Below are 23029 nucleotides of genomic sequence, written 5' to 3' on the forward strand. Positions count from 1 at the left end.
AAAATAGTAACATAGAGTCCCAGTACTCGGGAGGCAGAGGCAGGCAGATATCTGAGTTCGAGGCCAGCCTGGTCTACAGAGTGAGTGCTAGGATAGGCTCCAAAATTACACAGAGAAACCCTGTCTCAAAAAAAAAAAAAAAAAAAAAAAAAAAGGAAAGAAAGAAAAAGAAAAAAAATAGAGCTGGGCTGTGGCAGCTCACACCTTGAATCCCAGCACTCAGGAGGCAAGGGTTTTCTGTGAGTTCCAGGCCAGCCTGGTCTACAAAGCAAGTTTCAGAATTGCCAGGGATACACACAGAAAAACCCCTCCTTAGCCGGGCGTTGGTGGCGCGCGCCTTTAATCCCAACACTCGGGAGGCAGAGGCAGGAGGATCTCTGTGAGTTTGAGGCCAGCCTGGTCTACAAGAGCTAGTTCCAGGACAGCCTCCAAAGCCACAGAGAAACCCTGTCTCGAAAAACCAAAAAAAAAAGAAAAAAAGAAAAAAAACCCTCCTTAAAAAACAAAACAAAGCCTGGCTTTGGTGGCGAATGCCTTTAGTCCCAGCACTTGGGAGGTAGAAGCAGGCAGATTTCTGTGAGTTCGAGGCCAGCCTGGTCCACAGAGTGAGTTCTATACAGAGAAACCCTGTCTCAAAAAACAAAACCAGAGAACCCAGTTCAGTTCCTAGCACCTACATGGCTGCTCACAATCACCTTGTAACTCCAGTTCCAAGGTAATCCAATGCTCTCTTCTGGTCTCTGTGAACACTGCACACGCATTGTGCACAGATATTTATGCAGACAAAAGTCAAACACCCATACTTGATACTGCTGATAATAATAATAACAATAATAATAAACATATTTTAAAACAAAATGCTGGGGAAATGGCTGAGTTGGCAAAATGATTGCCTCAAACCTGGGAAGTCCTGAGTCCTATCTCCAGCACTGGATAAAAATGGTGCGATGGGCCGGGCGTTGGTGGCGCACGCCTTTAATCCCAACACTCGGGAGGCAGAGGCAGGCGGATCTCTGTGAGTTCGAGGCCAGCCTGGTCTACAGAGTGAGTTCCAGGACAGCCTCCAAAGCCACAGAGAAACCCTGTCTCGTAAAACCAAAAAAAAAAAAAAATGGTGCGATGGACTGGACTGGGTGGTAGTGCATGCCTTTAATCCCAGCACTCGGGAGGCAGAGGCAGTGAGTTTGAGGTCAGCCTGGTCTACAGAGTGAGTTCCAGGACAGCCAAGGCTACACAGAGAAACCCTGTCTCAAAAACAAAACAAAACCAAAAAAAAAAAAAAAAAAACAGGAGTGATGGTTCATTGCTACAATCCAGATACCTGGTAGGTGGAGGCAGGAAGATTAGAAGCAAGTTCAACACCAGCCTGGAGAACATATGAGTCCTTGTTGCAAAAAATAGATGGGACAGGAAAAGGAAAATAAAAAGTTTATATATAATTGAAATCATAGAGTATGACACATAGTCACTGAAAATAATTTCTATGAGGTTCATTCATATTGTTGTACACATAGCAATTCCTTTTTGCAAATGGGTCCTTCCTATGCTACCGGGTCTGGCCTTGAAGCCCTGAGTTCAAATGGTCCTTTTGTCTTTGCCCCCTAGGCAGCTAGGATGACAGATAGAGAAATTAATTGTTTTCATTGCTACAAAGTATTCTATTGTATAAATACACCATAATTTGTCAATTTTCCTAGTTACTAGACTTTTATTTTTTCGTTTCTGGCTCTTGTAAATAAAGCTGTTATGAGACTGTGTTATGCTACATTGTGTTTTGTGACAAGGTCTCATGTAGCTCTCAAACTTGCTCTACAACAGTGTTTCTCAACCTTCCTAATGTTGTGATCCTTCAATACAGTTCCCCATACTATAGTAACTCCCAACCATAAAATTAATTTTGTACTACTTCATAACTAATTTTGCAACTGTTATGAATTGTAAATATCTGTGTCTTAGGCAACCCCTATGGAGGGGTTGAGACTCACAGGTTGAAAACCACTTATCCACAGCCAAGGATAGCATTAAACTCCTGATCCTCCTTCCAGTACCTCCCAAGTACAGGATGTGACGAGGATTAAACCCACCAAACCCATGGCATTGCACATGTGAGCCAAGTATTCCATTGAGCTACATCCATAGCCCCCGAAAGTATTAGTCACTGCTCCACACTTCACACACCTCACTGTCCTTTGTTAAGACAGGGTCTCACTCTATAGTCTAGGATAAGTGGACTGGAATGCCTTCAACCTTCACAGTGTTGGGATCATAAATGGGCACCACCATGTCCAGTGCCTTACATTTCTTAAACAGGCTCCTTATGATAAACAGTATAGCAAGAAGCTGAGTGGAGCCAGGCATTGGTGGCGCACGCCTTTAGTCCCAGCACTCGGGAGGCAGAGGCAGGTGGATCTCTGTGAGTTCGAGACAGGCCTGGTCTACAGAGCGAGTTCCAGGACAGCATCCAAAGCCACAGAGAAACCCATCTCGGGAAAAAAAAAAAAAAGAGGCTGAGTGGCTTTCCTAAGTCACATACAGAGAAGCAGTGACAGTCCTGACTGTCTACCGCCCTAGCTCAGGGGTCAGTAGAATGTCTCAGTTTTGCCAGGCTACTCAATCCTCTCCAGTACCCCTAGGCCTTGCTCAACAGGCCTGAATCTGTGATCCCTTTGTTAGAATGGAATTGAATTCCCTGGAGTTCCTGTCCCAGCCCTGGCCAGTAACTCCAGTAACCAGAGCTGTGTGAGAAGAAAAGGCCAAGCCACTGGGGAAGCCACACCCCAATCAAAGGTGAGGTCTCGGGTGAGTCATGCCAAGGGCTACTGCTCAGGTTGGTCCTGCCCTTCTAAGGTGTGTACTTCTGCACACACCTGCAGCACCCTCATCTTACTTGGTTTTAACACCCAGAGTTCTCTGCTCATCTCTCCCACATACAACAGGTACCCTGGAGCTAGGACACCTCCGCTGCTTCCATTCTGAGCCTCCAGATATGTGAGATGCACCTGAGTTCTGGGAGGGGCCTTTGAACTCCCTACTTTCCCCTTTCAGCCCTGGATCCTCTCAGATTCCCACAAATGGGTTCTAGCCAGGAAGGGTGGGGCTACTCCTGGGACCATCAGGAGGGACCAGCCGCATAGTCAGTGACAGTGTGGTGGCAGGAAGCAGCCTTTCACCTGTCTCTGTGCCTCCCTTGGACTCCAGTGGACCATGTCCCAACACCTGTTTCTCCCAGTTGTCATGATGGGTAAGTTCAGTGGACAGGGCTTCAGGAAGCCGGGATGCCAGCACCTAGAGAGCTGAAAAGCAGGTTAAGTATCCTGTATCCTTTATAGACCGTGAAATATCAGCAGAGGCAGAGAAGTAGGGTGTCAAGAGGAAGAAGGGGAGGGTGACAGAAGGAGGGAAGGGGCAAGTCAGGAGCCTGAGGGGTTGTGTAGAAGGGGAAGAGGGAAGGGAGGCCCCGTGTCGTGGGGGACGGAACACTGAACCTGGATAGGAGTGAGAGCCACACCTAAGCCATCATCTCCCGGCCTTTCCCTGCCTCTCTCTTGTCTTTCCAGTGGTCAGTCCCATCCCAGGCACCTCCCAGGATTCAGGTAAGCCTGCCAGACAAGGGAAAGTTAGGCACAGTGGCCTAGGTGCAGGCAGATCAAGGAGCTGAAACAACAGGGAATGGAGAGGCAAATGTGGGCTTAGAGCAGGAAGATGGGGGCTGGGCAACGTCGGGGCTCAAGTAGCAAGTGTGTCTCTGTCTCCGCCTTCTGTCTTCCAGCTATCAGTCCTACCCAAGGAGAATCGGAAGACTTAGGTAAGAGGGAGCCATGAGTTGCCTTGGATCTTGAGGGGTTTTTTTGTTTGGTTGTTTGGTTGGTTGGTTGGGTTGTTTGTTTGGTTTTAAGACAGGGTTTCTCTGTGTAGCCCTGGCTGTCCCGGCACTCACTCAGTAGTCCAGACTGGCTTCAAACTCAGATCCATCTCCTTCTGCCTCCCGAGGGCTGGGACTAAAGATGTGAATCTAATCACTGCCCGGCTTTGTTTTGTTTTGAGTCAATGTCTCTATATAGTCCTGGCCGTCCTGAAGTTCGCTCTGTAGATCAGGCTGGCTTCGCACTCTCAGAGATCTGCCTGCCTCTGCCTCCTGAGCGCTGTAACTAAAGCCAGCGCACCATCATACCTGGCTGCCTTGATTCTTAAAGAAGCTTCTGGCTGGCTAGGTCATGAGTGAATCGGAAGTGCCCAGGAACTCAGCCGTGGCTTGGTCATGTTCAGAAGGGCAAACTGAAGGAGTGGATGGAGGTTCAGACTGTCTCCCGAGTTACCAGAGTCTTTGGAATAATAAGGTCGGAGTGGGAGGGGCTTTAACTTCCAGGGGTCTCCTTTCCAGATTGCGGCCACCCGGAGCCCTCTTCCCGCATCGTAGGGGGCTCCGACGCACGCCCCGGCACTTGGCCTTGGCAGGTGAGCCTGCATCACGGTGGGGGCCATATCTGCGGGGGCTCTCTCATCGCTCCTTCCTGGGTCCTTTCTGCTGCTCACTGTTTCGTGACGTGAGTAAAGTCTTTGTACAGCTCTCTCCTGCAAAGACTAACCTCGCCCTGCAGCTCGACCTTCCCTGTTTACCGTTCCTGCCCGGCAATGTCATGCTGTCCAGGCTGAATACCCTGGAATAGGAATTATCGTTCAACGTCCATTGTCATCTCCAAGTCCTATTTGACACTTTGAACCTCCACTGTCTCGGCCCCAAATCTGGATCTGACTGCTCACTCCCTGGGTTCCTACTGACCCATCTCCCTCTTGGCTCTGAGTCTTCCGCCCCAAGGTGATCCACTGACTCCGTGAGACCAACCTAGTCCCTTTCCCTCCCCGGCAATTGAGCAGGAATGGGACCTTGGAGCCCGCGGACGAATGGTCAGTCCTGCTGGGCGTGCATTCCCAGGACGGACCCATGGACGGCGCGCACTTGCGCTCAGTGGCCGCTATCCTGGTGCCGGACAACTACAGCCGAGTGGAACTGGGCTCCGATGTGGCTCTGCTTCGCCTGGCCTCACCCGCCAGGCTGAGCCCCTCGGTGCGGCCGGTTTGCCTGCCTCGCGCCTCGCACCGCTTCGCTCACGGCACCGCCTGCTGGGCCACTGGCTGGGGAGACGTCCAGGAGGCTGGTGAGTCGGGCGAGCGACTGCCCTTGCAAGTGTGGGTCCAGGAGCTCCCTAAAAGCTGGGTCGTCTTGTGGGTGGCCCCTCAGAAGCTGGGCCTAAAGGGAGGGAGGGACCCAGGCGGAACTTGGAGACTTGGTTCTGATTCACGGAAAATTCCTAACCTCCCTCTGTGTAGCCTCCTCTGCACCAGAGGTTGCCCCACCTCTGGCCTCACCTTTTCTCCAGCTTTTGTTCTTGTTCTTTCTTCTCCTTTCTCTTCTGCATTTAGGTCGGATTCGGGTTCCGTGCCGGCTCTTTCAGGCAAAGCATTCCCCCTGCACATTTCCTGGTGCGAAAGGAGGAAAACATCCCCCCGGGGTGTTGGGTGGCTCAGAGAAGGCACAAGCGAAGCCTATCTGTCGCCCAGTAGCTATCACATCTATTACCTTCTGCAATAGGTGTCCAAGTACTGACGCTCAGCACGTTTGCTCTTCCATAGTCCTCCCTTCCACTCTGCCCACCCCTCGTCAGTCCATCCCACACTTCCGCTTCTCCCTACTCAGAACACTCATTCACGCACTCTTTGGCTGAAGCTGTTTCTATGTGCCAAGCACTGTGTTAGACACGCACTAAAAAGAGATAACCCCAGTGAACAAGCAAAACCCATGCCTTCTCGGAGGTGGCATCATGGTGGGTAGACAGACCGTATAATCAGTTAATAAGCAAATGCTATGTCGGAAGGTGTCAGGAGGCAGGCTGCTTTTCCGTTTTCAACCACCCCTATTGTTCAGTGTTACTTTGTCACTAGCAAACACGCCCATAGCTATCCCACATCTGCTTTGGTCAGACTTCCACAGGCCCGGGGCTTTGACAGAAGCCTTGTGGAGGGGATGCGACAGCTGCTGCTTGCGGGTGCCATCGGCCCAGAGGTGTCAGGGAAGAGTGACCCTGAGCACCTGGGAAAAGTCAGAGCATCCTGACATGGCCTTCCGAGCAGATTTCCTAGGAGAAGGTGTGGAGAGAGGATGTGCTGGAGGGAGGCCGCCTGAGGACCCTAGGGAAAAGCTAGAATGCTGGAGTGAGTGGCTGGGCAAAACTCACAAGGATGCCCAGACCGGACCCCGAAGATCTTAAGGTCGAGTAGTCATCAACTCAGGGGTCCCCAGACCACCCCCAGACTTTCCTTGCTGAGCTCCAAGGACAGGTTCAGCCGTAGCCTGACCTCTCAGGATTCTGTGTGAGTCTGGAAGGATCTCTTCAGCCACCTTACCTGTCTCTGGTACCTGAGACTTTTCATCAAAAGTAGCAGCTGGGCTGGGTGTGGTGACGCATACCATACCTTTAATCCCAACACAGCAGAGGCAGAGAGGCAGAGAGGCAGAGAGGCAGAGGCAGAGGCAGAGGCATCAGGTCAGAATGTTCTACATAGTGAGTTCCAGAACAGCTAGGACTACATAGTGAGACCCAGTCTCAAAAAAAATTTTTTTCACAGTAGTGGTAGTATGCACCTGGAATCCCAAAAGGCTAGCACTGGGGCCCCAGGTTGAGCCTGGAGCACCCATTTATTGTTTTAGTGAAAACTCAGAGCTGAGCTCTAGAAACATTTCTCCAGGAAGGAGCAGGTGCAGAGTGCATTAGGAAACCAGTCAGAAGGGTTGCTCACTCAAGCCCAGGATTATGCTTCTTGCACTGGGGAGTAACAGTGGAATGCTGTTACTCAAATCACAAATGACTTGAGAACTAGTTTGGGAAGGTGAGTTAAGGCTCCGACGTTATAAAGCAATTGTTGCTTGGCAGAGGATCCAGATTTGGTTCCTAGCACCCACATGGTGGTTCACAACCAAATGTAATTCTAGATACCTCCAGTTCCAGGATATTCTATGCTCTTTTCTGACCTTTGTGGATACCAGGCACACATGCGATATGCATACAGGCAATCAGGCAAAACATTCATATACATAAAATAAAGTAATTGTTTAAAAGGGAGAGAGGAGCCTGGCAGTGGTGACACACATGTTGGTCCAACACTCGGGAGGCAGAGGCAGGTGAATCTCTGAGTTCAAGGCCAGCCTGGACTATAGAGCGAGTTCCAAGACAGCCAGGGCTACACAGAGAAATCCTGTCTCTAAAAACCAATAAAACAAAATAAAGTGGGACAGTGATGACACCCAAATTCCCTTTGTTGTTGTTTTTGTTTTGTTTTTTGTTTGTTTTTTGAGGTGGGGTTTCTCTGTGTAACCCTGCTGTCCTGGAAGTCACTTTGTATGTAGACCAGGCTGACCTCAAACCCAGAGATCTGCCTGCCTCAGCCTCCCAAGTGCTGGAGTTAAAGGCATGTACTGTAACGCTCAGCTGCTTATCCAGTTTCTGTGTCTGTAAAATGGATGCACGATTACATCTAATACACACGATATCTTTGTGAAAAGGATGCTTTTTTTTAACAAATACAACTCCATATCAGTATTAAGAGATGCTTCTTCTTCTTCTCCTTCTTTTTTGTCTTCTTTTGTGGTTTTTCGAAACAGGATTTCTCTGCATTACTTTGCTTTGGAGGTTGTTCTGGAACTCTCTCTGTAGACCAGGCTAGCCTCGAACTCACATGCCTCTGCCTCCTGAGTACTGGGATTAAAGGTGTGCGCCACCACTGCCCAGCCGAGAGCTTCTTAATGATTTTGGCTCCTCCATATTACATTGTCATCTGGGGACCTTGTGTCATACACACCCTGCACCACCATCTATGGCATTTCTCACTGGCTGCTTGCAGGGCAACAGATGATGTGGTGAAGGCGGTAGGCCAAGGTGCCTTTTTTTTTTTTTTTTTTTTGCCAAGGCAGGGTCTCACATAGCCCAAGCTGGCATCAGACTTGCTATGTAGCTGAGGCTGGCCTTGAGTTGCTGACCCTCCACTTCCCATGTGCCACCACACCTGGCTTATTCCATTCTGGGAACAGAACACAGGCCTTTATCCATGTCAGCAATCAGTCTACCAACTGAGCTACGCCTCCAGACCCAAGGGGCATGCTGATGGGAATATCCAGGAGGCAGCTGAAAGCGACAAGCCTAAGGTCTGGGAAGATTCGTGTTTCATACCTGACTCACAGTCTCTGTTCTCTGGTTCTGCCCTCAGACCCTCTGCCTCTCCCCTGGGTGCTACAGGAAGTGGAGCTAAGGTTGCTTGGAGAGGCTGCCTGTCAGTGTCTCTACAGCCGGCCTGGCCCTTTCAACCTGACCTTCCAGCTGTTGCCAGGGATGCTGTGTGCTGGCTACCCAGAGGGACGCAGGGATACCTGCCAGGTGAGGAGAGATCTCCTAACCCATAGGAACTAAGGAGCAGACACATATTTGAGCCTCATCTTCAACGGAATCTGGGCTGGGGAGTATGGCTCAAGGGTACAGTGTGTGTATCTAGAACCTAGGAGGCTCTGGTTTCAATCTTTGAGAACAAAATAAACAAAAACCCAAAGATAGTCTGGAACAGCAGGGTGCACTTGTAATCCCAGCACTTGGGAAATAGGCTGAGCTACATAGAGGTCAGCCTAGGCTACATGAGATCCTATCCCAAAAACAAAACAGAGGGATTATCAATGAGTAGGACTGACATAAAGATTATAGGTGAATGAAAGTTAGGACTCAATACATGTACCTATTACTCATGGAAGCATAATGTAATAAAACATCTGGATCTAGAGTTAGTTACTGCTCTGTCTGCCTCTTCGTCCCCAGAGGCATGGGTTAGGGATGGTGAGAGAGATGTGTTACCTACAACAAAGTATTATTACCATGGTTAGGGACCTCACTGAGATCTAAAAAGTATTAGCTATTATTTTTCTAAGCCTATAGCATAGCACTTGTTGTTCAGTAGGTACCTACCAAAGAGTTATTGGGAAAATGAATTAATTTTACACAGAAGGGTATTTTCCAGATAATTGGCTGGTGGCCAAACAGTATGTTTGAAATAACTTTATTGAGAAATGAAACCCAGCCTTCATGGTATTGGTGTGGAGACAAGGTAGATAGTCTGAGCTTCCAGGATCCATAGACATAATCAGTTTCTTCTTATTTTAGACTTATTTATTTTTACCTTATGCGTATGAGTGTCTTGCCCACATGTACGTATGTGTACCACGTGTGCAGTGCCTGAAGAGGCCAGAGGAGGGCACCAGACCCCTAAGACTGGAGTTGCCGCCAAGTGACTGTGGGAAACCAAACCTGGGTGCTTCCCAAGAGCAACAAATGCTTTGATAACCACTGAAGCATCTCTCCAGCTCTAATCACTCACTTTCCCTCAACCTGGGCATCTTTTATTTACTTTTAGACAATTTCATACATGTATGCAATGTATGTTGATCATACCCACCCTGAACTCCCCCTCCTTCTCCCATCAGATGCTCCCAAACCCCTCCCACCCTTCCCAACTCCATATTGTCTCGTCTTTTAATCTTTGCAACTCACTTGAGTCCAGTTAGTGCTGCCTGCTGGAATGCTGGCTGGCTTCATCGGTTTGACTGTGTGCGGGTAGGCTGCACGTGTGCGTGAAGGTCATCTAGTGACTGGAAGGCACACTTCACAGCACTCCTCCTCATCCTCTGGCTCCTAGGTTCTTTCCACCTCTACTTCTGCCCTGTTCCCTGGAGGACAGTCACAGGGTGTTGCTATAGGTGTCCCGCCTAGCCGTAAGGGCTCAGTGGCCACTTATCGTCAGCACTCTGACCAGTTATGGGTGCCTGCATTAACTGATGGCCACAGCAGAGGAAGCTTCGAAGCTTGAGAGCTGCATTGGTCTATGGGTACAAACATAAATATTTTTAGAAGGCAGTTTGACCACATGTGTATTTACCAAAACAGTAGTAGTGGGTTCCCAACTAGGGTCCGTGACTCCATGGTTTACAGTACCAGGGATAGAATCCTTCTTGTAGAACAGGACCCCAAATCCAATCAGAAAGCACGTGGTCACCTCGGTGACCTTCATACCACTATTTCATCCATGACACATCTTCCTTATCAGGGCGGTATTGTAGCACTCAGGGCTCACCGCTGGGAATACTATTGATGACTTGAATTCTCCCACAAGCATTCGCAGCACTGTGAAAGCCAGCCAGCAGGGGAGTTTTCCAGTCAGCTTCAGGGTTATTTCTCTGTGTGCTGCAACCCAAGTGTGCTGTGTCTTCTGTAACAGAATCTTACCACCTATGGTAGGCAATCAAGAGCGATAACAGTAGTCCGTGTTGTTTTGGGAGTCTCTGGGGCCTCTCTGACCAATAACTCACAAGGAGGTGCCCCATGCCTAACACTGAGATTTTCATTTAATAGCCCATGGCTTCTTGGGAAACACTGTGCACAAATACAGGGTTCTTTAAAAAAAAAAAAAGCAAAACAGTTTTTTAAATTATTTATTTGTATTTTTTATGTACATTGGTGTTTTACTTGCATATATGTCTGTGCGAGGGTGTCGGATTCCCTGGAGCAGGAGTTACAGGCAATTGTGAGCTGCCATGTGGATGCTGGGAATTGAACCCAGATCCTTTGGAAAAGCAACCAGTGCTCTTAACCGCTGAGCCATCTCTCAAGTCCCCCAAATACAGGGTTCTTGTGTTCAAACTCCTTTTAAAACTTTATACATATGGAATTTAAAACTTTGTAAATGTTTAAAACATATATACACACTCGGGTGGCAGAGGCAGGCAGATCTCTGTGAGTTCGAGGCTGGGCTGGACCGATAGCCTCCAAAACAATACAGAGAAACCCTGCCTCGTAAAAACCAAAAAAAAAAAAACCATATATACATATTTATTTTTGACAGGGTCTTGTAACGTTTAGTCTTCCTGTCTGCTGCCTGGTTCCTGTTGCTGCTTTCAGTCCCCAAATAACACACAGGACACTATAATTATGAAGCTGTTGGCCGTTTGCTTGGTTTCTTATCGGCTAGCTCTGACTTGATTATTAATCCATAATTACTAATATATATTTTATAAGGACTTATCTTTACGAGGACACACTCCTGCCCGCATCCATTCCTCCTGGGAGATCACATGGCAACGATTCTCTTTACTACATTTCCCAGAATCTTCTTAGACTCCTAGTCCCACCTATCTTGCTTCCCTATTAGCCAACAGTGTTTTATTGACACATACACAGAAGGACTTCTCACAACAGGGTCTCACTGTGTATTCTTGGCTGGCCTAGAACACTCTGCAGAACAAGCTGTTAATTATGTTTTTACTCAAAGTACTGGGTTTCCATAAGTCTTTAGTTTTGGTTACCTCTCCTCTCTGCTGTCTACCCATCCCTTTGCCACCTTAACCCTTTAACTCCCGCCCCCTTTATATCACATGTATTCTACTAGGCCCTTACCCTTTCAGGCTTTCTTCCCCTCCCCCTCTCATGAACCCTTCCTAGCTTCCTGGCTGCTGCAGCCACTATAAATTAAACATGCAAAAATCTAGACATTTGAAGCTAAGATCTACAGATGAGAGAGAATATGTGGCATTTATCTTTTCTGGGCTTGGCTCACCTCATTTAATATAGTATTTTTCAGTTCTATCCATTGTCCTGCAAATTTCATTTTTTTAACAGCTGAATAAAATTCTATTGTGTGTAGTCGCCACATTTTCATTAATCATTTATCAGCCAAGGCATGTCTAGGCTGACTGTATTTTCCAGCTACTGTGAGCAGTGAACACGGATGGGTAGGCTGAAGTCCTTTGGACATGTGCCCAGAATAGCTGCATTAGATGATATTTCTGTTTTCAGGTTTTTGAGGGGACTCCACCCCGACTTCTATAATGGATACTCTAACTCATGGTCCCACCAATAATGAATGGTGTTCTCCTTCCCTCACAGCCTCATTAGCATTCGCTGTCATTTACTTTTAATTTTTTGACAATAGCCATTCTGGGAATGGAGAGATGGCTCAGTGGTTAAGAACACTGGCTGCTTTTCCAGAGGTTATGGGTTCAATTCCTAGCTACACAGTGGCTCACAACCATCTATAATGGGATCTGATGCCCTCTTCTGGCCTGCAGGCATACATGCAGACAAAGCATGCATACCTAAAAAAAAACATACATAAATAAATTCAAAAAATTTTGCCGATCCAAAGCCACAGGGAAACCCTGTCTCGAAAAACCAAAAAAAAAAAAAAAAATTTGCCGGGCGTTGGTGGTGCACGCCTTTCATCCCAGCACTCAGGAGGCAGAGGCAGGTGGATCTCTGTGGGTTCGAGACCAGTCTGGTCTACAGAGCTAGCTCCAGGACAGCCTCCAAAGCCACAGAGAAACCCTGTCTCGAAAAAAAAAAAAAACGAAAGCCCCTTTTTAAAAAAAGAGAGAAGGGCCGGGCGTTGGTGGTGCACGCCTTTAATCCCAGCACTCAGGAGGCAGAGACAGGTGGATTTCTGTGAGTTAGAGGCCAGCCTGGTCTACAGAGTGAGTTCTAGGACAGCCTCCAAAGCCACAGAGAAACCCTGTCTCGAAAAACCAAAAAATAAAAAATAAAAATAAAAAAAGAGAGAAGGAAAGAAAATAGCTATTCTAAGTGGGGTAAGATGGAATCTAAAGGAGTTTTTTTAATCTTATTAAAACTTTACTGTAAAGAACTTAGGGGAAAATGATCATGCTGTGAGAGCATCCACACTGACGTTTACACATCTCAGTGAACCTCTATTCAGCTAAAACAATCATTCTGAAACTGCACAGCTTCACATTAGGTTTTACACTTTGACTATCAATTATATTTTTATGCTCTGCTGCATTAAAACCAAGGCAAAACTGAAAAATCCTTGACATAGTTAAAACTAGAAAAAACATTAGCTTTATACATATAACTCATGTACTATACCTGCATTCAGCCCTTCCTCATGCCCTAATGTTTGGCTCCTTCTTGTTCTTTCCACGTTATGTTGTAGCCACATGTACTCATGTTCACATACATACATACATACATAATTATAGGTTAGGAGCCACATAAGTGAGACTGCATTTTCCCTTTGAGATATATTATCTCAGTATTATACAGTCTAACTCCATACATTTTCCTGCAAATTTTGTGATTTCACTTTTGTTTAGAGCTGAGAAATATTCCATTTTATCTATGTACCATATTTTCATTGATTATCTGTTGATGGACAATTAGAATGGTTCCATTGCCTTGTTACAGTGACTAGAGCAGTAATAAACATAAGAGTGTAAATATCTCCATGGAGTTCTCTGTGAACATGCCCAGATTGGCTTAGATTAGTCATATGGTAGTTCGGTTTGTTTTAATTGTTGTTTTGTTTGGTTTGTTTCTTCAAGACAGGGTTTCTCTGTGTAACAGCCCTGCTGTCCAGAAACTTGCTTCTGGCCTCGAACTCACAGAGATCCACTTGCCTCTGCCTCCCGTATGCTGGGGTTAAAGGTGTGTCCCACCACCACCCAGTGGTAGTTCTGTTTTTGTTTTGTTTTTTGAGGAACCTCTCAGCTGGCTTCCATAATGGCTATATATCAATTTGTGCCTCCTATAGGCAGTGAATAAGGGTTCCTATTTCTCCACATCTCCTGCAACACTCAAAGTAGCTGGGTGGTGGAGGCAGGTGGATTTCTGTGAGTTTGAGGCCAGCCTGGTCCACATACTCTAAAGTTACACAGAGAAACCCTTTTTCAAAAGCAAACAAATACCCCCCCCAAAAAAACTCAAAGTAGTTTTAATTTGCATTTCCCTGATGGGTAATGGTGTTGAACTCTTTAAAAAATGTTTAGCAGTTTTTTGCTTGTTTGTTTTTTGTTTTCTTCTCTTGAGAACTCCCTGTTCCCTTCCATGGTCCATTTTTATTTTCCTTATATTAATTTCTTGAGTTCTTTGAATATCCCATACTGTAGTGGGGATATTGATCTTGGCAACACGGCTCAGCAAGTATGTGTTCTCACTGTCCAGTCTGACAGCCTGAGTTCCATCTCCTGAACCCACAAGGTGAAAGGAGAAAAACTAAGTCCTGAGGGTGGTTCTTTGACCTCTGTTCTGGCTGTGGCATTTGAACATGCACACACACAATCAATCAATCAACCAACCAATAAATGTGATTTTAAGGTGGGTGTAGAGATAGCTCAGCAGTTTAGAGCGTTGGATGCTTTTCCAGAGGTTCTGAGTTCAATTTCCAGCAACCACATGGTGGCTCACAACCATCTATAATGAAATCTTCTGGCATGTAGACGTATATGCAGACAGAGCAATGTATACATAATAAATAAATATGTTTCTTAAAAATGTAATTTTAGCCTGGCATTGGTGGCGCACGCCTTTAATCCCAGCACTTGGGAGGCAGAGGCAGGTGGATCTCTGTGAGTTCGAGGCCAGCCTGGACTACCAAGCGAGTTCCAGGACAGCCTCCAAAGCCACAGAGAAACCCTGTCTCGAAAAACCAAAAAAAAAAATGTAATTTTAAAAACAAAAAGGCCAGGCATTAGGACACATGCCTGTACTCCCAGCACTCAGGAGGCAGAGGCAGACAGATCTCTGAGTTCAAGACCAGCCAGGGCTACATAGTAAGACCCTGTCTCAAAAAAAATCCTTATCTATGGAAAATGTTGCTTATCTAGCTCAATAGCTGCTCGTCACAGTGACTACTGAACACCTGAGATAGATGTGTTACTGAAAAGGAACAGAAGAAAAGGCAAAGCTGCCCCTGGTGTTCCAGGCCTGTAATCTTCTAACAGGGAGGTCTGCAGCACGAGATCCCAAGTTCAGATCTCAGAGTTTGCTAAGCAGGGGTCTGGTTAGTGCTTGGAAGGGAGAGCTTGAGTTCAAGGCCAGTTAGCAAGACCTTGTTGGGGAGTTGCAGGGGAGGAAGGAAGACAGATACTCATCGAGTGGGAATTTACCTCAGGAGCCTGGCAACCTGAGTCCTTTGCCTGGAACTGGAGGTGGAAGGAGCCAGCCCCACAGCTATTCTCCCATTTCTACATGTGGGCTGCAGCAGACATGGCTCCTCCCATCACACATCATAGTGATAAAATAAATAGATGCTAAGAAAAAGGAGCCGGTGAGAGGGCTCAGAGGGGACGAGCGTTTGCCACACAGGTGGCTCCAGTTCAATTCCACATAAAGGTGGAAAGAGAGAACTTATTCCATAGCAGTCCTCCACCCCAACACACACACACACACACACACACACACACACACACACACACACACAGTCCTCCACCCCCAACACACACACACACTGTCCTCCACCACCAACACACACACACACACACTGTCCTCCACCACCAACACACACACACACACTGTCCTCCACCACCAACACACACACACACACACTGTCCTCCACCACCAACACACACACACACACACACTGTCCTCCACCACCAACACACACACACACACTGTCCTCCACCACCAACACACACACACTGTCCTCCACCCCCAACACACACACACACACTGTCCTCCACCCCAACACACACACACACACACACACACACACTGTCCTCCACCACCAACACACACACACACACTGTCCTCCACCACCAACACACACACACACACACACACACACTGTCCTCCACCCCCAACACACACACACACTGTCCTCCACCCCAACACACACGCACGCACGCACGCACGCGCACGCACGCACGCTAGACATGCTGAAATACTGGGGATATTTCTGTTGTAGAGTGTTCGACTAGCCCTGAATTTGACCCCTAGCAACACAGAAGCAGAGAGCCATAGTACATGCCAATAGTCCCAGACTCAGGAGGTGACAGAAGCAGAAAGATCAAAAGTCATCGTCAATTCAACTACACAGTGAATTTGAAGCCAGCCTGGGCTTCATGAGACCTTAACTAAAATAAAACCGTAGGACAGGACTGAGAAACCAAAACTGTATTTAAATTTAAATAACCAGAGCTGCAAAGTTGACTGTGGTTAAGAGTACTTGCTGCACCGGGTGTTGGTGGTGAACGCCTTCAATCCCAGCACTCGGGAGGCAGAGGCAGGCGGATCTCTGTGAGTTTGAGGCCAGCCTGGTCTACAGAGTAAGGTCGAGGACAGCCTCCAAAACAATACAGAGAAACCCTGTCTTGAAAAAAACAAAAAAGAAAAGAAAAAAAAGAGTATTTGCTGCTCTCGCAGAGGGTTAGGGTTCAATTCCCAGAACTTTTACAACCTCTGTAACTCTGGTTCCAGGGGACGACTATCCTCTTCTGACCTCCACAGACCCCAGACAAACACGGTACACTGACACGCGCAGGCAAAACACACTCATAAACACTAGAGCCAATCTTAGGAAATATAGTTGCTTTGGTCTGTTAGCTACTATTCTGGGTAGAATAACTCTACAGAACATTGAGCCTTGTTTGTTTGTTGGAGACAAGTTTTCACTCTGTAGTTTTGGAGCCTGTCCTGGAATCCTGGAACTTGCTCTGTAGACCAGGCTGGCCTCAAAGTCACAGAGATCTGCCTGCCTCTGCTGGGATTAAAGATGTGCACCACCACCACCTGTCTCCCTTAATGAATTTATTAATTTGTTCATTTATTCACTCATTCACAGACAGGATCTTACTATGCTCCCAGGGTAGATTTGAACTCCTCCAACTGCAGCCTCTAGAAAGCAGGGACTACAGACATCGATACCACACCTGCTCTTATTGCTTTTGTATTGCCTAGGTCTAGCAGCATCTTCCTTGGCTAGTATCTATTTTATTTTTACTTTTATTTATTGTGTGTTCCACTCTATATGTCAAAGCGTATGTGTGGACATCAAATGACAGCTTGTGTGAATTAGTGTTCACCTTTCACCATGTGAGTCCTAGAAATTGAACTCAAGTGATCAGGTTTGGCAACAAGTGTTTATTTGTTTGAAGTCTCATGGAGCTCAGGCTAGCCTAAAAATATTTGTGCCACTGAAACTTGATCCTTTCACCTCCCACGTGTTGGAACTATAGGTATATACCACCAAGCTTGGCTTTGGCCTTTCTTTCTTTCTTTTTTTTCTTTCTTTTTTTTTTTTTTTTTTGTTTGTTTTTCGAGACAGGGTTTCTCTGTATTGTTTTGGAGACTGACCTGGAACTCACAGAGATCCGCCTGCCTCTGCCTCCCGAGTGCTGGGATTAAAGGCGTGCGCCACCACCACCGGGCTTGGTATTTCTTTCTTTTTGTGATTGAGTGTGTGCACTGTGCAGTATACATATGTGTGCAGGCGGCAGACAACTTCAGGAGTATAGTCCACCTTCTTTAAGACAGTCTCTCATTGTCCTTGAGCTCACCAATTAGGCTAGACTGTCTGGCCAGCAAGTGTAGAGGATGCTCCCGTCTCTGCCTCCCGAGTAGCTCAGGTTACCACATTTTTACATAGAGATGGAATCAGTTCCTTAAGCTTGCACGGCAAGCATTTTCCCAGCTGAGCAACCCCCCTACCCAGTCCTTGGTTTACTTTTTAAGGCGGTGGCTGAGGTGGAGCTCAGCATTTGTGAGACCCTAGGTTCAAGCCCAGCCCAAAACAAAACTTTAGGGGCTATGACTTAGAAATCTTAGGAATCAGAGACAGTTTTGGGGTGAACTATTTACAAGAACCATTCAGTTCTGAGATGGACAGGGTTCTCCTGAAAGGTCGTTGACACATTGTCTGGATGCTCTTGGCTTTGGTTACTCGGTGGTTCTGCTTTACCAGGTTTTCTTCTGATTAGGGCTGTACATAATACAGAGGTGAAGGTAGCTAAGGACAGTTTCTAGAAGGTGGCTGTATGTTAGGCCAAAACAAGGTAGGTATAGATCCTTGAACTGGCCTCTGACTTGAGTCATCTATCATTAGGGTGACTCTGGGGGACCGCTGGTCTGTGAGGATGGTGGCCGCTGGTTCCAGGCAGGAATCACCAGCTTTGGCTTTGGCTGTGGACGGAGGAACCGCCCCGGGGTGTTCACTGCAGTGGCTCCCTACGAGTCCTGGATACGGGAACAGGTGATGGGTTCAGAGCCTGGGCCTGCCTTCCCCAGCCAGCTTCACAAGCCCCAGTCAGGACCCCAGGAGCCCAGAGAAGAAAACTGTACCTTTGCCCAACCAGGTGAATGGCTGGCGCGCTGAGCCTGACTGAGCTGGGGTGGAGGCTGCAGGGTCGATTTCTGCAGACCCCCTGACCCAGGCCTCTCATCTCTCAGAGTGCGGGAAGGCTTCGCGGCCAGGGATCTGGCCCTGGGAGGCCCAGGTGATGGTGCCAGGCTCCAGACCCTGCTATGGAGTTCTGGTGTCGGACAGCTGGGTCTTGGCACCCGCCAGCTGCTCTCTGGAGTGAGTGAGAATCCACGTATCAGGCACTTTTGCCCCTTCCCACATTAGTCAGAGACTGACTCAGCCCTTCCTCTGGGGTGGGAGTTGTACCTCAGTCTGTAGTGGGGTCCCCGCTGGAGAGTATAGAACCCAGCACAAAGCGGAGGAGTCTGTCGAGAGTGGGTAGGAGGCTTCATCCAAAACGCCAGAGCCCGAATAAGAGAGTAGGGAGTGGGGTTCCAGCGTCGGGCGAAACATCCCAACCCGGAGATGCAGTCTAAGCCTGGGAAGGTAGGTTTGCCGCGTGTGTGCTGAATGCGCACGCGTCCTCAGCTACCCCATCCAGCAGCCCCGCACCTCTGACAGCCCACCCCGCGACCTTGAAGCCTGGCGGGTGCTGCTGCCCTCGCGTCCGGAGGGGGAGAGGGTGGCGCGCCTCGTGCCGCACGAGAACGCTTCCAAGGACTCCGCCTCGGACCTGGCGCTGCTGCAGCTGAGGACGCGCGTGAACCTGACCGCCGCACCGAGTGCCGTGTGCCTGCCCCATCCCGAACACTTCTTCCTGCCCGGGAGCCGCTGCCGCCTGGCTCGCTGGGGCCGCGGGGGTGCGCGGGGCCCCGGACTGGGTGGGGTGGGCGGAGCGGGGACCAAGCGGCCGAAGCACCCTCTCGCTGCTCTCTCCCCCAGAACCCGCGCCCGGCTCCAGCGCGCAGCTGGAGGCGCAGCTGATGAACAGCTGGTGGTGTCACTGCCTGTACGGCCGCCAGGGGGCGTCAGTGCCGCCGCCAGGAGACCCGCCGCATTTGCTTTGCCCCGCCTACCTGGAGGAGGAAGAGGCGGGCCAATGCTGGGTGAGCGGCAGGAGCTCGCCGCGAAAATCCGGTCCTAACCCGCACTCAGCTGGGGGCGGGACGGGGCGGGGCGCACTGGGTGGTGCCAAAATTCGTTTAGTCCTTGCTGTTTTTTCGAGACTGGGTTTTCTGTGTATCCTTGTCTGTCTTGGAACTCACTCTGTGCACCAGGCTGGCCTCGATGTCAGAGACCTGCCTCGGCGTGCGCCTTCACGCCCGGCTTATTCCTTCTTTTAAGGCGTGAGTGTTGGAGATCCAAGCCCGGGTCCTCGTGAAGCAAGAGCTTTACCAACTGAGCCATCTCCTCAGCCCGAGTTTGGCAATTTTAATTTAAGAGAGGGCTGAAGCTGGGCGCACGCCTTTGAGTTCCGGGACAGCCAGAGCTACACAGAGAAACCCTTGTCTCTAAAAAGAGGGAGGATGAGAAGGTGTTGGAGTTTGTCAAGTGAGGGCTAGATTTTTACGCAAATTAGTGTTGGAACTTGACCGGAAGTGTGTTTGATTAGTCCACGAAAGGAGAATCAGTGAAAAGTGTTTACACTCTGATTAGCCTCTCCGCCGATACAGCAATGTAAATCAAACCGAATTAGAAAAAGCCCACGTTTAATGGATACAAAGCTCCCTGGTAGCCTTCCAGCCTCCTAAAGAGGAGAGGGGGGAGACGACCACGAGTCTGTTCTGGGGAGGGCAGTTTAAATACCCTGTGGGAGTGGTCTTGAGCATCTCTGGGGGTCGAAGCTTCCACCGTAACAATCAGGATCCCAGGAAAGCCGAGAAAAAGCTGAGTATCTCTGCACCTGTAGCCTGCGCTCACGCTAGTAATAATACTGTTATGCTACAGAAAGATGCGGGTTGGAGCCTTCTGTGTCGTGAGGAGGGGACGTGGTTCCTGGCTGGACACAGAACCCTCTCAAATGGTTGTCTCCGCCCCCGAGCCTTCTCTCCACTGCAGACTCACGGGCCATGGATCAGTCATGTGACTCAGGGAGCGTACCTGGAAGATCAGCTAACCTGGGACTGGGGCCCTGAGGGGGAGGAGACTGAGAAACAGATTTGTCCCCCACACACTGAGCACGGTGGTGAGCAGTGAGTGGTCTGTGAGGCTTTAGGGGTTCCTGGGAGCACGTAGCTTTGGAACTCCCGCTGACTTGGTCACCTCCTCTCTCTAGCCTGTGGCCTAAGGCCAAAGGCCACTCCAGCTGGTGCGTTGTGGCCCTGGCTGACAGAAGTGCATGTGACTGGTAATCGAGTCTGCACTGGGATTCTGGTTGCCCCGGGCTGGGTCCTTGCAGCCACTCACTGTATTCTCAGGTGGGTCTCTCCTAGCCACAGGCAGCATGAGAAAGATTAGGTGATAAATCAAGAGCTCTTTCGGTAATAGGACTTTGTCACTTCGGGCTTCGTTTATACAGGAAAAGCTTTGCTGGGATGTTTTGGTTTGGCTGGCTGGGGGTGGGGAGGGTCTGTGAAATCTTTTGAGACATCAGAGAAATCCTTCTGCTGGGAAGGACTTCACCAGTTATGGAAGAAATAGGAGATGATGCTGTTTCCTGTTCCTACAGGCTGGGCTCTACAACAGTGCCTTACATTGAAGTGTATCTGGGCCAGGCAGGGGCCCGCTCCCTCCCACAGGGCCACCAGGTGTCTCGCTCGGTCATCAGCATTCGCCTGCCCAGGCACTTAGGACTTAGACCCCCCCTGGCCCTACTGGAGCTGAACTCTCAGGTGGCGCCTTCCCCATCAGCTCTGCCCATCTGCCTCCAGCCAGGGGGAATTCCCCCGGGGGCCAGCTGCTGGGTGCTGGGCTGGAAAGACCCCCAGGACAGAGGTGAGAGCCCTTGGGTAATGGAAATGAGGAGTGACCTCAAGCCAGAACCCTATACAGTTCTCTCTCCTCTTTAGTTCCTGTAGCTGCTGCTGTCACCATCCTGACACCACGACTCTGTCACTGCCTCTATCAGGGCATTCTGACTCCTGGAACCTTCTGTGTCCTCTATACTGAGGGGCAGGAAGATAAATGTGAGGTACAGGGGTCTAGGCATCCCCGGGACCAGGGAGGGGAAAGATAGTTCCAGGCAACTAGACCCTATTCAGATCGGAATTTCTTGGTATTGGGCTCCAGATAAGAACAAGTGGTATTTCTGGTCCACACCTTAGAGAGGAACCAGGGTACCTAAGGGTGGAGACAAGCAGGGCTTTGTGACTGGACCCTAGGGGAGTTAAGAGGACCAGGGGCAAGGGTAGCAGACCCATTTGGCCTTGGCTCCAACTTTGCAGGTGACCTCGGCACCTCCCCTCCTGTGCCAGACTGAGGGAGGCCCCTGGGTTCTCATGGGCATGGCTGTTCGAGGTAGCCAGGAGCTGTTTGCAGCCATTGGCCCTGAAGCTGCTTGGATATCGCAAACAGTGGGAGAAGCCCATTTCCTTCCTCCTAGTGGTTCCCCCTACTGGCCTCCTGAAGACAGTGACCTGTGCCACCAAGACTTGGCAGGAGCTGCAAGCTCCCCTAGGGCAGCCGCTCTGCTTCTGCTCCCACTGGCTCCCCTGATCCAGGGCTGAGTCTGGCTCCTCTTCACACCACCCATAAGGGCTGGAATGTGGCCCAGCCGGCCAGCTCCCAGGCCTGGAGAGGGCCTCATCCACCTATACTACACTAGCTTTCAGATCATCAGACCTCAGTGCTGGCTGCTTTGAACCTAAGAGTCCTTGGGAGTGCTGGAGGAAGAGACAATAAAGACGTAAATACAGACACGTGGCCTTGTGGCATGTCTTAGGTTGCTGAGGGCCCGAACACCTCAGAGCTAAGGGGAAAGCCCCAAGGATAGGGCTCTTCCCTCTTGGTGAGTCAGGCCTTGGGATCCCAGGAAATGTGTCCCCTATAACGTGGCAGCTGGGCGGGGGAGGCTAGGTGGACAGCTGGTTGTGTGTCACCTCTCCATTGGAATTAGTGTCTCCAGCACCTGCAGCATACCTCAGCCCTGGCTTGGTACCCACTGGACTAGGAAGTCTTGGGATGTAAAAGTCAGCCCTAAATATTACACCCTAGTGTATAATGTACATTCTTAGAGTCTCTCCCTGTGAGTGCATACACACACGAACCTCCGCACCCTTCAGGAAACGCTCACTTGTCCATCGTAACCAGTGCTCTCAGGATTTGGGCCACATTCACACAAATCCCACCCCTGTGTCTGCCACTCACCTGTTAATTCAATCCATACCCCACTATCTGGCAAGGCATGAAAACTGGAGCCTGAAAAATAAGTTCATGACGTGCTGGTGTCCCCCCGTCAAGTGGGAAGGAAACGCATGTGGCCACTCCTTGACTAGGGATCACGAAATGGTCAGAGGAGGAATGAGATTTGAGGGCGTAAAGACAGCAAACACGGAGCTGAGGAAAGGGTGGAAGTCTTACTGGGTGAGCAGAGGGGTCCCTCCCGAGGTTGGGGGTCGCAGTCTGTTACACGGGCAGAGACTAGGGAAGGGAGACCAGAAGAGAGTAGCAGGTGACAAAGGCAGGCTGCAAGGGGTAGCAGCTGTTAAATTCTAGGTAGCACAGTGACCATTCTTCAGGCCCTCCCAGGAAGTGCATTTATCTACCTGCTCTCGGTACCAAGCCAGCTACCCCCACACGGACCCTGCCTCATTGTTTCCCTAAACACACCCTGACTCCCAGGCTTGCCCCTCCCCCCAAGTCAACCTCTCCTCTTTACCTCCGCTAGGAATTCTCTGACCCCTGGGCTGGGCTGGAGTCCAAATGCCTAGGCTTCTAGGAAGAGAGGGGAGGAAGTAAGGGTCTATTCTTCCTC

The 23029-nt window shown here is 49.3% G+C and overlaps 1 protein-coding gene across 1 annotated transcript; it reads left to right on the forward strand.

Moving 5' to 3' along the window:
• Nucleotides 1–3204: 3204 nt before the first annotated feature.
• Nucleotides 3205–21972, forward strand: Prss36 (serine protease 36). Its single transcript, XM_040731283.1, has 15 exons — nt 3205–3241; nt 3501–3593; nt 3770–3805; nt 4382–4544; nt 4876–5156; nt 8260–8426; nt 17920–18169; nt 18264–18393; nt 18706–18977; nt 19060–19223; nt 20065–20302; nt 20393–20534; nt 20786–21051; nt 21126–21247; nt 21501–21972. Exons 1-15 carry the CDS (start codon nt 3205–3207, stop codon nt 21780–21782), a joined length of 2643 nt encoding a protein of 880 aa, XP_040587217.1. The 3' UTR covers nt 21783–21972.
• The last annotated feature ends 1057 nt before the right edge of the window (nt 21973–23029 follow it).

This window comes from Mesocricetus auratus, unplaced genomic scaffold (assembly GCF_017639785.1).
Source record: "Mesocricetus auratus isolate SY011 unplaced genomic scaffold, BCM_Maur_2.0 Super-Scaffold_4256, whole genome shotgun sequence".
Lineage (NCBI taxonomy): Eukaryota > Metazoa > Chordata > Mammalia > Rodentia > Cricetidae > Mesocricetus > Mesocricetus auratus.

Bases quoted from the DNA above. Each gene is read 5' to 3' on its own strand.
- Prss36 (XM_040731283.1), top strand. From the start codon at position 3,205: ATGTCCCAACACCTGTTTCTCCCAGTTGTCATGATGG. The intron at 3,242-3,500 runs GTAAGTTCAGTG...GATAGGAGTGAG, and splicing joins TCTCCCAGTTGTCATGATGG to AGCCACACCTAAGCCATCAT. The intron at 3,594-3,769 runs GTAAGCCTGCCA...TCTGTCTTCCAG, and splicing joins AGGCACCTCCCAGGATTCAG to CTATCAGTCCTACCCAAGGA.